Source organism: Perca fluviatilis, chromosome 23, assembly GCF_010015445.1.
Source record: "Perca fluviatilis chromosome 23, GENO_Pfluv_1.0, whole genome shotgun sequence".
NCBI classification, from domain to species: domain Eukaryota; kingdom Metazoa; phylum Chordata; class Actinopteri; order Perciformes; family Percidae; genus Perca; species Perca fluviatilis.
The window spans coordinates 6,945,718-6,962,094 of NC_053134.1; the positions used below are offsets into that span (position 1 = coordinate 6,945,718).

Here is a 16,377-nt window from a genome sequence, read left to right on the forward strand (position 1 = left end):
AAGGCAGTGGAAACAAGTCGAGAAAGAGAAGTAAGCCTTGGTACTAAAATTAAAAACATATTTCAGTTTCAGTTTTGTTGCAGCTTATTTTTGCAGTCTAAATTAAGTCCAGCTCCAGGGTATTTCTATGTAGTAACTCTTAGAACTGAATGGATTTGCTCAATGGTATTTTGACACTGAAGAGGTTGAGATGTTATTATTGTCATTCTTCCTCAGTTTCCCAGCCGGTCTAAGGCTCTCGAAAAATCCAGTTCCTCGCCTTCTAAGCTAATTCTCACCATTCTGTCCCTCTGGTGAAAGTTCCCAAAAACACTTATAAGATAACAAATTATTATTAATGTCACAAAATGTACATTTTTTTAACCTCAGTTGCTGTAGTTGCTTCCCACCCCTGCAGCTGTAAGCCAGAAGTGCAGCAAGTATCTGCTGGAATGCTAACAATGTGTGCAAGCTGATTTAACACTCAGCTGAAGTACATGTGTAGAAACGTTATGTTCAATGTTCAATTTATTTATAAAGCACATATTAATACAACAAAAGTTGACCACAGTGCTGTACAAAAAATTAAATAAAACAATCTTCAAGACATTTAAATTCTGGACCTTGCCACTAGTAAATACTACTAAAATCCTATCACATCATTAACCCAGCACTCCTAGATGATCAAAAGCCAGAGTGAAAAAGTAAGCTTTCAAATGTCGTTTAAACTCTATAAAGAGAGGAACATTCCCTGCAGAGCGGCAGGGATTCTTTTTCTGGCTCTCAATACAATCCTTAATACTCATACCAATATTTGTGCATCAAACATGCCGGCAGCTTTTGACCTAAAAACATTTTTCAATCCAAGAGGTTTTAAAAAAAAAATACAGATATTTAGTCTTTTATTCCAATTCCTATTCATGTCAAAATGTATAGTCAATATGCCCACATGAGACTAAACATTTGTCCTGAGGGTAGCCTCAGAAGAAACTTGTTTGGAGTTGTCAGCCAAATCAAAAAGCAGCCTTTCATCAGTGGACTTTTATTAGCTTGAGGTGTATCCAGCTATTCGAGTCAGTATGGGCCTGATATCCAATATCAGTGTCGGACCGGTGCGTCCCTCAAAATAACACCCTCTCCCAAACAGAAATTTGCAAACATGCATATGATAAAGTCTTTCAATTTCTGGAAGAACAGGACAGTGCTGAACCAACAAACCAACTGGCATGTATAAAAACAGCTATTCAGTGCTCAAAGATTAGTAAGTAAGGGATGTGCGATCAAACCCAACACAATCTGCACCGTAAGGAGCCAAAACAAATCTCTTTAAAACAACTTCAACCATTATGTGTTTGCGTTCGATAACCCTGACAGTAAACAGGACGATATATCAGTCTGGAACCACTTATCATTATTGTGACAGCGCTGAGACTTGAGGCTGTGGCATTGAAGTTGTTTGTGTCAGCATAATGAGACAAATCACAGGCCTTGGAGGACTTGTGCTATCTGCGTCTTATCAGGTGGGGGGTGGTGGTGGGAGGGGGGGGGTGGAGTGGAGACTGCAGGAGAGTCCAGCACCAAGGCTGCATGTCTGGACTGTGGGAGTACTAACAGGGTAACATCATCATTTCCAACACATTGCTCGCAGTCTGTAGCTATGTGTCTCCACATGCAAGACACACACAAAAAAAACACAGCCGTCTTATTGACATCATTCGTTCCGTAATGTCTCATCTCAGCCGGCAGGAGTGACCTCGCTTCACAGATATGTCCTCATTACAAAAAAGGAGACTGGAACCGCTTCTCACAAGGATAAAAGTACGACCCACACGCTCCCCGACTTAGATTCTAGACATCGATTCCAGCTCGATTTACCAAACCTGTCTACTAACCAAGGACACCATGGGTGCACCAGGGAAAAGAAGAAAAACGGAGGGGGGAGAAAAAAAGCAGCAAAGAATCTCCTGCAAGTTTTAGCTCCCAAGGAAATCCTGACATGATTAGATTCATTATTAATCTGCCTGTTTTTTTTTTTGTAATATAACTTAGTTAATGATTAGTTGTAGCCCTGATCAATCCCCACACATATTCCTGGTGAGCACTGAGGTGGATACTTCACCCAGCCAACCCTTAAGGCAGATTCTCCTCTCTGAGCGGGGTCAAAGGTCACAGTGACTAATCGGATACTTCAGTCAGAGGTATGGCTTTGTCCCGAAAAATGACCAAGGAAATGTACGCATGCAGAAAGCATAGAATTGAGAAAAATATGTTTTCATATTTCTAGGTTTTGCTGGAGAGTTTTAGCCTAGAAATCTAGACGCACCCTAGCGGCAGCAAATTGATTTTGCAGCCAGGGTCAGTCTAGGCAACTTTGGTCAGGCCAATCACATCGTGTATGGAGTCGGTGGGCGGGGCTTATGGCTGCTGCTTCTGGGAACAGCGGTCTTCTGGAAGACTTGGAGTTCAGCTTTTCTTTGAGAAAAGAACAAAGAATGGCACTGAAGTCATTCTTAAAAAAGGAAGATGTGTTCGGAGATTTGCCGACCGGATACGGCAAAAGTTTACTCTATCAACTAGCGTTGCTCTGCCTGGTTGTAGCGCTCTCATTGCGTGCAGAGGGAATTTGAAAGACAACCGTTTATCCCGCCCCTCGGATTGAGCCCTGCCAATGTTGAGTTCCCAGACCCAACATCTGGATGTGGGTCTGGCTTCTCAGGCTAGTAGAGTTTAACAATATACTCTAAATGCAAAACAAAATATTGCGTTAAAATAGTAATTTTTAAAGACCCTAAATATACAAAAAAATAACAACATCTGCCTTGATATGATCATGTATTTGACTTTGTTCTTTAAACAGAATTGTGATAGGGGTGGAGTAATGGTTAATGGATGTAAACAGCAGGATGTGAGAGAGAACAACAGTAGGCGTGACATCCAGCAGGGCTGCGTGTGTTTACTCTCCACCCACAGGGTGAGGGCAGGGAGACATTAACACACACAACGGCTGAATGGGACAGAAATCAAAGCAGATCCATTACAAGCCAGCTTCCTAACCTAAAATGCCCATTTCCTGTTTAACACCACGGCCCTCGACCTCTTTTCAGTCCCATTAATGTTTCACGCTTGATTAAAAGAAGTCAGAATGTATGCAGAGCCACGGCAGGAAGTGGGTTAAAATAGGAAGTGCCACAGCGGAGACAAAGAGATCCCGAGTCAAAGTTCAAATCTATGAGTCAGCAGCTATCTGGCGGACACGCTGCTGATATTAGAGTGTACGTGTGTGTGTGTGTGTGTGTGTGTGTACCTGTTTTACTATATTCGTGGGGTCCAAAAACCGGGGACTACAGTATACTTGTGGGGTCTGCACAGCTCTGCACTCGTGGGGACCAAAATGCTGGTCCCCACGAGTTTAAAGGGCTGTTTGAGGGTTAAGACTTGGTTTTAGGACTATGGTTAGAATTAGGTTATGGTTAGGGTGAGGGTAAGGGTTAAGGTTAGGCATTCAGTTGGGATGGTTAAGGTTAGGGTAAGGGGCTAGGGAATGCATTATGTCAATGATATGTCCCCACAAAGATAGTAATACAGACTTGTGTGTGTGTGTGTGTGTGTGTGTGTGTGTGTGTGTGTGTGTGTGTGTTTGTGTGTGTGTGTGTGTGTGTGTGTGTGTAAGTTCAGAATCAGCTTTATTGGCCAGGTTTGCGTAAACAAACAAGGAATTTGACTCTGGTTAATCTTTGCTCTCAAACACTCACTTAACATATAAAGAAAATAAACAGAAAGGACAGTAAGAAAAAATACCTAAAAAAAAAATACTGTTAAGTATACAGCATGACACTACAATAGAATTTACAAATTTACAAGAAATATACAATAACAATTGAAGAGAGGGAAGGAATAGTGCAATATCAGTATAGTCTGAGATTTAAGATTTAAATATAAATATAAATATTTAAAAAAAAAAAAAATTTTAATTTTTTTTTTAATTTTTAATAATTTAAAAAAAATAATTTTATTTTATATATATAATTTTTATAATTAAAATATATTTTTAGATTGAAATAGACATGAGGTAGACGAGAGCAACGTTTATGGAGTTTGTTCAGTGTAAGGGTGGTTTGAATAATTATACAGATGAACAGAAGAGGCCTCAGACAGAGAAGATAAAGAAAAACAGACCCACAAAATGACAAATGGAAAATGGTGTAATTTTCTCCTCTTTGTAGGTCTCCCCCCCCTTCTTGTAAAATCCTGTCTGGCTCCTGGAGCTTCCCAAAAGTTTAAAATCTCACACACACACACACACACACACACACACACACACATTCCAGTCTTATATCAGGTCACCATAGTCTTTCAATTTCTGGAATAATATAAACCGTTTACAGAGTACAACCCACCCCCCTCACACACACATCCAAACACACACACACACACACACACACACACACACACACACACACACACACACACACACACACACACACACACACACACACACACACACACACACACACACACACACACACACACACACACACACACACACAGACCCTTCAGATGTTACACAATGACTTCACCAGGGTTGGTTTGAAAAAAAAACTATATTTTTAGGCTGATATATTATGCTTTTATATTTATGACATTTTGATCACATTCTGGTATGATTGAAAGCTCCAGATCCAGTTAAACTAACTAAACTATATTATGGGAATAAATGTATGGCAACATACGTACAGTATCACCAAATCTCTGTTTGGGACAACTCTATACTTCCTGTCCTCAAACACAGCTGAGACTGTTTGTGTTAAAAACAAGCACAGCTGTCTTCTGATTGTCTCTCACTCTCCATCTCTCCTGAGTGTGTGTGCTTGTTATAAACTGGGGCAACAACACACACACAAATAACCTTTTCCATCTCTGCACTCTAGCACTGACTGGTCATCAAGTACCATTAACACACACACACACACACACACACACACACACACACACACACACACACACACACACACACACACACACACACACACACACACACACACACACACACACACACACACACACACACACACACACACACACACACACCGTTACTCAACAAGTGAACTCCCTCACCCCCGCTAGCTTTCTCCAGCTCTCCATTTGTACTTTTGAAATCTTTTCCTCCAACACAAACTTCTCCTTCTCTCCTCTTCATTGCCATCAACTCTCTCAACTTGAAATCACTTAAAGTCAACAAGTGTCTTCTGTAAATCACGTCAAGGCATTACCGTCTTGATGTGATGTCAGAAGATTTGGAGAAAGCTAAGCTAAGCTCAACTCAATTTATCAGTCTTCTCTTGAGTGCTTTCATTGTGTTTGGTTGTTAGCTGCGGGATTATCCCCCAAACATTTGTTGTCAAGATCAGTGAAGAACTCGTTTTCACTGAAGCAATCCTGACTCCCCCGCCTGCTGGATTCTGGGTAAAAAGTGGGTCAATGCCGATCTTCAGTACCCCATTGAGATCGTTTTAATCCCTGCAAAAGGCAAACACTCCGGGAAACTTGTTTGGGCACGCCTCTGATCTTAATTCCTGAGGCAGATGCTTGCCAAGTAGACGCATGTTTGAATGTCAAGGCACACACACACACACACACACACACACACACACACACACACACACACACACACACACACACACACACACACACACACACACACACACACACACACACACACACACACACACAACTTTGCATGGATGAATGGACTTTGTTCATGTCTCTTCCAATGAAAAGGTTCATGGGAGAGAAAAGGTGTGATGGAGAATTGTCCTTTTTAGAGGATTGCAGACACCAGCCAAGTGGGATTTCGCCTATACAGGTGTCAAAATGTTGAAACCACTTCTATTACATATTAAAAGTCATGTTTGCAATATTTTGTATCTAAGTATGTTTACCATCTGCCTGCTACTCAAAGGCAGTATTATTAAAGTGATGATGATTTGTACCATGCCTGCGCAACCACACCCGTCCCAAGCTTTTTCATCTGGGTCTAACATTGGGAGAGTTAATGCGAGAGTAAGCTTTATCAGCTGAATAGCGTAGGGAGAGGCTAATGGACCCATCGTATCTGGCGATTCTTACTAATACAAATGCCCGAAATGATACCAAACGTCTACAGTAGTACAAATAGGTTATGCTCTCATAAAACGATGGTTGGAGTTTGTAAGTACAACCAGAAGTTTATGAACACTTGCCTGCTCTCTGTTGCTGCTGCTGCTGCTGCTACCTGCAGTTAGACGAGTGCTTAGGGCCGTCTACAAATTACTACACCGAAAAGAGTTACAACAAAAGTACTTATTAATTTAATGATTAAATAAGGTAATGTCTCCAAACTTACCTCAATTATTACTTGTCTCCTGCTAGTTATACTACAGCACTTACTTTAAAAAAAAAAAAAAAGTTAAATTAATAAATAATTTTGTTGCATCTCTTTTCGGTGTTGTAATTTGTAGACAGCCCTAAGCACTCGTCTTACAGCAACAACAGCAGAGAGCAGAAGCAAGCAGGCAAGTGTTATTTACATAAACTTCTGGTGTACTTACAAACTTTCAAATCCATCGTTTTATGAGTGCATAACCTATATGTACTACTTGTAGATGTTTGGTATCATTTCGTGCATTATTAGTGGGGTAACTTACGAGATACAAACGTGGGTCCATTAGCCTCTGCGCTAAGCTATTCAGCTGATAACGCTACTCTACGCTAACTCTCCCAATGTTAGACCCAGGTGAAAAAAGCTTCTGGGGGGGTGTTTGGCTCGAGGTCATGGTGCAAAGGACCCTATAGGGTGAATTACTCCGAACCATCACTTTAACTGCCACCACCTCGCTGAGACAGCCAGATGTCAGATCTCCCCTGTCTATTCCCACAATAGACCGTTTGTTTACGATATATTTGACATCAACATTCTCCTTTCCCTTCTTATCAATGTCAAAGTTTAACATACAGCAAAGCACACCAACAGCGATGTTAAGCGATCCAACAGAAACAATGACAACACATTACAGTATTACAGTATCCCAAATAGGTACTGATGCTTGGCGGCCAACAGCAGCACAAATCAGGCACGTACCCCAGTATTCCTAGGAATTAGTTTGAGTCCCGTCTAAGACCTGCAATGGTCGTTTGACAACCACAACCTTTCCCTAACCTTAACCAAGAGTTTTATTTGCAAGAATGGCTTAAATATTGTCACTGGACCAAAAAAAGAAAACATGTTTATTGATCATATTCCAGTGTTTTTGCAGAATTTTCCAGAAATATCAATGTTCTTGTCTGGCAAAAAGGTTGCAGCGGATTGCCAGGAAGAATATCAATTCCAAGTGCAGACACTGCCCCAAAGTTGGACCGTGTGCTGCCAAGTGACGCTAATTCTCAGCCCAAATTGGCCCAAAAGACATTTGGTCCTGTTACACTCGAACTTGACTGATTAGCTGGAGAAAGTGCTTTTGTCACCAACATTTGCTAGAGGTCCAAACTTTGGTCAAAGTTGAGGGTTTTTCTGACAAATAAAATAAGGAAAAACTGTGTACAGAAGGGTAGTTACATCATCACAAGTCTAACAGTGGGGAAAGTGATGCATAGAGGGAGTATTGAGAGTTGGGAGTGTGTATGACCATTTAAGACTCAAAAAGTTGAATTAAAAAAAACTTAAAAAGCAGCTATAGGAAAGAGGAAAATGGAAAGAATTGGGAGCGATGGAGAAGTTTCTGGCATTTTGGACAGGAGCCGACTCGTACCGACTGTCAGCTCACCCTGGAGAAGTGAGGGATGAGGAGGAGGGCTGGAAAGATGGGTGAAAGGTTAACTAGACAGCGGATGGAGGTTTCTGTTTTAAGTGGTCTTGATTGTACACTATGAGTCAGGATATAAGCTGCAACATCCATAAAAAAAAAAAAAAAAAGCTCATACACCTTACTGTTTAATAAGCAGTTTACAGGCTTTAAACACTTTGATGTTTCCAACACTGAAGCTCATACAGAAAGCCCCAAAAATGAAATTCTGTTGATTCTGCAACTTTAAAGCCTATAAAATGGATATTTGATTTCCTGTCCCAAAACTATGAACTATAGCTAAATTTTCAACCTCGGTAACTTTTAACATTGCTATAGGTCCAAAGAAAAAAAAAAAAGAAAGAGTGGTGAGTTAGCTGCATTTTCACTATACAAAAACTGCTTCCAGGCTCATTTCAGGGCTGGGTGTATAAGCTACTCACAGGGACATTAAGCTCACACCCGTGCTAACCGCACACACACGCTCACACAAGCTCCCACACATCCATTTAAAACCTTTTATGGTGCCTAAAGCAAAACCAGAGGGGGCAGATGGGGGACGGGGAAATGCAGAATCAAGAGAGTGACAGACAGAAGTACAGAGAGAGGAGGTAAATTTAGCTTTGCCTCCGAGAACGAAGGCTCCTGTGGATTTTCCATAATGATCCCTCACACACTGATTACTACCTTCGCTTTGCTCTCAAATGGCCGCCTGCCTACAGCAAAACTTGAGTGCACTTTCAAAGACAGGAGAAAAGTTGCATCAGATTTGGAAAAAGGGAAGAATGTGTCCTTCATGAGTCCATGTGCACACCATGTGTAGACCCGCTGTCACTTTCTAAAGCCAAAAGAGTTCAAGTCAGCAAGATGGCTCCGATAAAAGCAACGCCAAAGTGAGTAAAGAGGTACATTAGAGTAAATGGACTGCCTTTATATCGCGCCTTTCTACCTTACCGGACAATGGGCTTTACAATTTGCCTCTCGTGCACCCATTCACACATCATTTATACACTGATGGTGGCGAAGCTGCCATGCAAGGCAGATACTGTTTGCCAAAGACATTATGGGTAAAAAAAAAAAATCTCAGAAGAAGCCTTTAGACCGCAAGCAGACTGATCTCAATAAGTGGCGTATGTATGACACGCCAATTCGTATGCCATTTTGGCGTGTTATCAAGACGTATAAATCGCTTTTTAGCGTGTGTACCAACGCGGTTTGGCCTCCATTGACTTACATTACCTTGCGATTGCGTGTCAATTTACGCCAAGTTCTCCTGAGAAAAGAATGGTAGCGAGTAGTATGAAAGCCCGAAAATCCGCATAATATAAGGAGGTTGGTTGGGGTGGTGGATGGTCAAACAACACAGGACTTTCACCCAGGAGACCGGGGATCGTGTCCCGCGTGTCACGTTTCCTAAACCCAACCGTCCCGTTCTTCTTTTCCTAAACCCAACCGTCCAGTTCTTCTTTTCCTAAACCCAACCGTCCTGTTATTGTTTTCCTAAACCCAACCGTCCCGTTCTTCTTTTCCTAAACCCAACCGTCCCGTTCTTCTTTTCCTAAACCCAACCGTCCTGTTAATGTTTTCCTAAACCCAACCGTCCTGTTATTGTTTTCCTAAACCCAACCGTCCCATTCTTCTTTTCCTAAACCCAACCGTCCCGTTAATGTTTTCCTAAACCCAACCGTCCCGTTCTTCTTTTCCTAAACCCAACCGTCCCGTTCTTCTTTTCCTAAACCCAACCGTCCCGTTCTTCTTTTCCTAAACCCAACCGTCCCGTTCTTCTTTTCCTAAACCCAACCGTCCCGTTATTGTTTTCCTAAACCCAACCGTCCCGTTCTTCTTTTCTTAAACCCAACCGTCCGGTTATTGTTTTCCTAAACCCAACCTGTCTGCTATATACAGTGTAGACATACACGCGGATAGCTCAAAATGGGTACAGATGATGCGCCACTTGGCTTTAGAAAGTGGCGTGTATGTTTACGCGAAGTCCTGATTTCCCGTTGCCGCAAGACACCAAAACTTTGAAACGCATACGTATGATCTCAACGTTTCGCTAAAAATATGAATTTAACCATATATGTGTCATATAAAATGTAGGCAACCCTGCATTGACCAGACTTAACTTTTACTAAAGTATGTCAACATATATTAAAATGTTTAACTTTTAAAGTAAACGCATGCTAACATTTGCTAGTTAGCACTAAACAGTGTTGAACAAATTATAATGTTGACCTGATGATTCCCATTAAACAAGTCAAACTCTAAAGTCCATGTGTACTGTACTGTACTGTCCAACTGCTGCCATGTGAAGAGCGTACAACTCTTTCACTTTTATATTTCTTTTGCATATCTTGACTCTGAGAATTTACATCGTCCAGTAGGGAGCCAATTAAACGACTTTCATTCATAACCCAGAGTAAGACTCTCAAACAAGCCTTCCTGTCCAGTGGACTATATGGAGCAGAAAAAAAAAACACTAAGTTTCTACAAGCAGCAAAAATATACAATTTGTGCATTATACGTATCACAGTAGGTTATCTGGGTCTGTAATAATTAGCTGAATAACTCATTTAGCTGTAGTGTGTCTCACACAGTCAACTCCCAGTCAACCGACCTGAAGATCCGGCACCACACCTGCAGTAATAAACACTGGGTGCGCTTCATTATCATACACAGGGAGCGTTCATTTAGCTGCCTGACATCCACATGTGTGACAGCTTTGGTTTCCCCATTACAATTCATCTGCTTCCTGTCCAGTGAAAACCATGTACCTCCAGATGTGTTGATACGGGGTTCTCACAGGACAGCGACGCTACAAACATATGATGACCTTATAGAATATGATGCATTGCTGTAGATTAAACTACCCAATAAGGAGTCCAAATGAGCATAACCTTAACCATCTACAGCAGTAAAATATAACATCCACATGAATGCAGCAGGAATATTAACCCAGAAACATCATGTGACAGGAAAACACTGACTGGGAACATTAAGTACTTTTACTTTCAATTAAAGTAAATATTGCGGACAATACTTACTTTTACTTCAGTAAGGTTTTGCATGCAAGACTTTTACTTGTAGTGGAGTATTTTCACAATTTGGTATTAGTAGTACATTTAGTATAAGTCAAGGGTTTGAATACTTCTTCCATCCCTTGCTGGAACGTGAGTATGAAATACTGATAACAGAGACACTTGACCTTTGATTGGCATGAAAATGTGACTGGTTATGTCATCATTTATGCATTATCTGTATGTATGTGTGTGTGTGTGTGTGTGTGTGTGCTGAGAACGACCGTCTCTGCCGACAGACTGACACAACAGACACATGGACCATTCAGAGAGAGACAGAGCGAGGCCACTGGCGAGCAGGATGCCCTGCCCCGACGGAGAACAGGGTCTGCACTGTGAGCACATGGCTCAAGATGTTTACCTTCGACTCCATGTGTGTTTGCTCTTGTTAAATGAAATAACTCTATGCTGAGTGTGTATTCAGATCCTCTGCTTGAGTAAAAACACTAATACCACACTGTGGAAAAAAAATACTCCACTACAAGTAAAGTCCTGCATTCAAAACTTGACTTAAGTAGAGGTATGTGAGTATTATCACAATTTACTTACAGTATCAAAAGTAAAAAGTACTTAATGTTCCCTGTCAGTGCTCTCCTATTATATCTGATGTTTCTGGATTAATATTCCTGCTGCATTAATGGGTATGTTACATTTTACTGCTGTAGATGTTTAAGGTTGAGCTACTTTTAATTCCTTTATATGCTGTTGGGTATCTACAGCAATGCATCATATTCTATAAGATCATCATATGTTTGTAGCGTTGCTGTCCTGTGAGAACCACGTAGCTCTAAAAAGTCAGAAAAACTGTTTTCAGCTGTTTTCAGCTTTTGGACGATGCATTTCCCAGCTGATCCAAGAGGCTTTTTAAAGACTTTATTTAGCTTTTTGGAAGACGCAAGTATGTGCAAGTGCATGAAATAGCATTTTGAAGTTTAAAGCCACTCTCTCGCTCTTGATGTCTAGGCCTTTTTTTCCGAACTGTCTGACAGGAATCCAAGTCTTTCCAAGTGCATCAATCAATGACTTTACACACACTTCATGGATTCATTAGTGGAAGGGTGTAGCTTGGGCCAAGTAGGAACCCGTTACATTTTGGAGCGGATCCGAATCACGGGGCAGATACAGGTCATTATTTTTCACTTTGGTTAACATTTGGAGATTTGTGCTGTGTCACGCGGTGTCGAAATTTCACACTGCATTGACATTGAGCGATAAGGAATGCCTTGGCGAAAGTCTGCGCTGTCTGAGTTCCCTTCTAGTTCACGCTTGTGTATTTAGCGCAGTCCACTTGTGATCAAATCCCCCCAATATGCATTTATAAAACAAAGCGTATTATTTGATTGATTTGACTTTCTGTCCTGGTGCATGATTACCCTTCATGAAAAGGATATACCGTACGTCATGCCACGCAAACAGGTCTATTATTACGTCAGGACGACGTCAAGAAGGATTGTTTTAGGCGTGGATGAACGGAGTTGAAAGGAGAAACTCCACCTTCACGCTAGTGCATTGTTATTATTCTACAACCTGAATAACTTGATTATGATATTTACACACAGCGGTGACACACAGAGAGAGAGGGAGTGATGAGAGAAGCAGGTTTGAGGATCCCACACGTGCTACCGACTGAGAGGCTTTACATTGTTGGGAGGAATCTCAAGTCAACAAACCCCCAGAGGGAGAGAGCGAGAGTGAGAGCCAACAAAGAGTCCAGTCTGCTTCTCAAGCTGCCTGATTCAAACACTGCAGTCTTCATGCGTCCCACACACACACACACACACACACACACACACACACACACACACACACACACACACACACACACACACACACACACACACACACACACACACACACACACACACACACACACACACACACACACACACACACACACACACACACACACACTTTACTAAATATAGAACATTCACCTACACTAACAAGAGCATCTTAGTATGCTGCTTAACACAACATGGCCTTTGTGTGCTGTAGGTATGAGTGTGTGTGTGTGGGGGTGCAAGGCTTTATATTAAACACCAACATACTTTGGTTCAACTTTTGAGCTACCGTAGGTGTGCACTGTAAAGTGGAAGGATGATACCACAAAATGGTTTCGATCCAGTAGCAGGTAATGCAAAGTCAGAATCACAGATATTAACACGAATACTGACACTTTTTTTTATTATTAAAAGGCAGCTAATATAAAGAGCAATGCATTTTGATTCATGAGGTGAATGCATCTTTAATACTACCCAATGATTAGCCAAAACATAAGCACTTATTTTCATAAGTAATCTGGCTTCGCTAAAGCAATACCGACGTGTTCCCAGACCTCAGTAAATATTTTAGCGAGTATAACGTTATCATAACTGACGACATGATGGATCGAAGCATCGGAGGCCAAGATTTTAGTGTTTAGTTTGAGTCAAGCTCCAAAAACACTGCATTTCCCATAATGCAACTTTCATTAGAAACATTCCTCGGCTGGTAAATGTGCATGGTATAAAGTGGTTACTATTAAAGAATATTATGTTATTCTGTTTTTATCACTGACAAATGCATGTCAGAGCATTATATTGTTGTATTGGGTAGATGAGTAGTACAGTACTGCATCATATCATCGTATCATGTTCATGTAAAAACTAAAGCTGTAAGATAAATGTAGTAAAGTAAAAAGTACGCCATTTCTTTCCGAAATGTAATGGAGTAGAAGTATACTTAAGTAAAGCACAAGAATTTCAAAATTGTACTTGAGTAAATGTGCTTTCCATAACTGAGATTCTGCAGCTGCTATTTATCATTTCCTCTGGAACATTTTTGTCATTCAGTCATTTTCCCATGTGATCCCCCCCCCCCCCCAAGAAAATCCTGTAACAGACGAAGACGACGACAGCAGCTGCAGTTCGCTGGTCCGATACTGCTGGTATTTGACACGAATTGTAGCCTGAGGACTTGTTTAAAAGGATCTACATAAACAGCTTGGACGCTCTGAAGCTTCAACAACACAAGTCTTTACCTGTCTGCAGGATTTCATAGAGAAGTGTGTGTGTGTGTGTGTATGTTGTCTCGGTCTCAGGACTCAGTAGGCCTCTGTGGTGTCTGATTCCAATGCTGCAAACCAGCTGGATTTTTCCCCTGTAAACCAAACGCTCCCTCCCATCGTCTACACACACACACACACACACACACACACACACACACACACACACACACACACACACACACACACACACACACACACACACACACACACACACACACACACACACACACACACACACACACACACACACACACACACACACACACACACACACACACACACACACACACACACACACAGTCTCTGTCTCACTCTCTCCGTCTCGCACACTCTCCTCTCGGTCCACAGACAGACATATGGCTGGAACACACACTTCAAGTTACATAACAAAAGGCGAAAGGCCATTTAAAAGCAGTTTTATTGAGTAGATGTGTGTTTAACCTATTTCTAAGATAAGCGGTATCATCATGATTAGTATCTCTGCCTCATGGCAACATCTTACACATGAACTTTTGATTTTTTTTCCTTCTCCAAACTGTGTTTAAACCAAACATTTAACCCAGTCTCCTAGAAATTACGTTTATCTATACAACTCATTTGCAACCACAAATATGTTTTGGGAGAAACTTAATCCCACCTGGAAACATTTTCTTACCTCCTGAGCTCCTAACCTTCTCTGAACGTCCCAAATGTCAAATGCATGTTAAATGCAACCTTTACTTTACATTTACTTTTTATGTAAGGTAAATTGAATTGAATAAATTTGCGTTTTGGACTTGTTAGTTGAACAAAACAGATAATTTGAAGACACCTTGGACTCTGGCAACTTTCCAGGGAGGTTTTCCACTATTTCTGACATTTAAAGTAATCGGTTAATGGAAAGAAAAAACTGTTAGTGGCGGTCCTAAAGTGAGTTCAGGTGGGTCTTCACTCTAATGTTCACATCTTAATCTCAATGACTTGAAGGCCCAATATTCTCCATTTCTAGCTTCTCAAATGTGAGTTTGTGCTACTTTTCTCTGCTTCATATGATCCAAAAATGAGTTACACTGAATATCTTTGGGGTTTTTATGTCTGCTAAACAAAACAAACAATTTGAAGAGATCACCTTGGACTTTGGGAACTTTTGTTGGCCTTTATCCACTTTTTGTCCCTGCCATTATATTGATTAAATGATGCAGTCCAAGACTAAACAAAGTTCAGTTCAGGGGAGTTTTCCCTCTTATATAACCCCTCCCCCGTGTTCATATATCTTTAAATTGTTGTTTGCATTATAAGTTTACGTGTCTGTTATTTTGAATACTTTGTCAGCATCTTGTTTAAACAAAAAAAAAATGTTTAAAAGAAAAGAAAAGAAAAGGGGGAAAATGAGGCAGAGAAAAAGTCTAAGTTGCATCCTGGACCTCAAGGCTCAAGTTGTGAATGGAGAGCCGGGTAACACACACACACACGCACACACGCACGCACACACACACACACACACACACGCGCGCGCACACACACACACACGCACACACACACACCCTCTTGGTGAGGGAAGTAGCTGGTAGAACTGCCTTAAAAAGATACATATTTTCTTAATTTCTTCTTATCTATTTCTGCACACACAGCGTTTAATATTGTGAAAAAACCCACACACACGCAAGCACGCACGCGCACGCACACGCACGCACACACACACACACACACACACACACACACACACACACACACACACACACACACACACACACACACACACACACACACCCCCTCCTCTCAATCAAAGTGAGATAAAGGTGATTACCGCTAAGAAGCTGCAGAGCCAATCACCAGCCCCCTCCATCCCTGGTCAATCACTTACGTTGGTGTACAGCACACTGTCCATCTCTCCAGCCTCGGACAGCTCGCTGAGGTTCCTGTCCCAGTGTAAAAACGGTTCACTACTGTCGAGGATCTCCATGATTTCCTCCTCGCAGACTCTCTCGGCTCTTCTGGCTCGTTTTCTTGTTGATTTTGCGGCAGAAAAAGCAGCGCAAACAGCGGCGGCGGTTTTGTTGCAATGCAGTCGGACTGGAAACCAAACTCCACAGCTCCAACTCCGGGAGAAAAAAAAAAAAGTTCCCAAGGACTTATAAAAGAAAAGAAAAAAGAAGAAATAGAAACGCGTCCAGCTGGTTTAGACTTTGGGGCTAAATGTTAGTTATGTCAGAAAGCTGTAGCAGTCAGATTGAGGATGAGAGTTGTTGTTGTTGTTAATCATCTCCTCGCTGGTTCAGCGTCCACAGGCAGCTTTCTGCAGCCTCTCTTTGCTTTTCATTCCTCCTCCTCCTCCTCACAGCTCAGACACACAGGAATGCATGGGCGGAGTCACAGAGAAACTGAGAAAATAGGGAAATCAAGCCCAGAAATTCAAGAAAACTACACAAGCGGGAACGACTGATAATATAAATGCAATATAATGCACTGGAGATTAATT

The 16,377-nt window shown here is 41.4% G+C and overlaps 1 protein-coding gene across 2 annotated transcripts in view; it reads right to left on the reverse strand.

Moving 5' to 3' along the window:
- creb3l2 (cAMP responsive element binding protein 3-like 2) overlaps positions 1–16,377 on the reverse strand; it is a 35,784-nt gene extending 19,407 nt beyond the window's left edge. For both annotated transcript variants that reach the window (XM_039792201.1, XM_039792200.1), the window contains exon 1: positions 15,763–16,377. In XM_039792201.1, the coding sequence (XP_039648135.1) occupies positions 15,763–15,861 (99 nt within the window). In that variant the 5' untranslated portion in view covers positions 15,862–16,377. The remainder of the gene's footprint in view (positions 1–15,762) is intronic.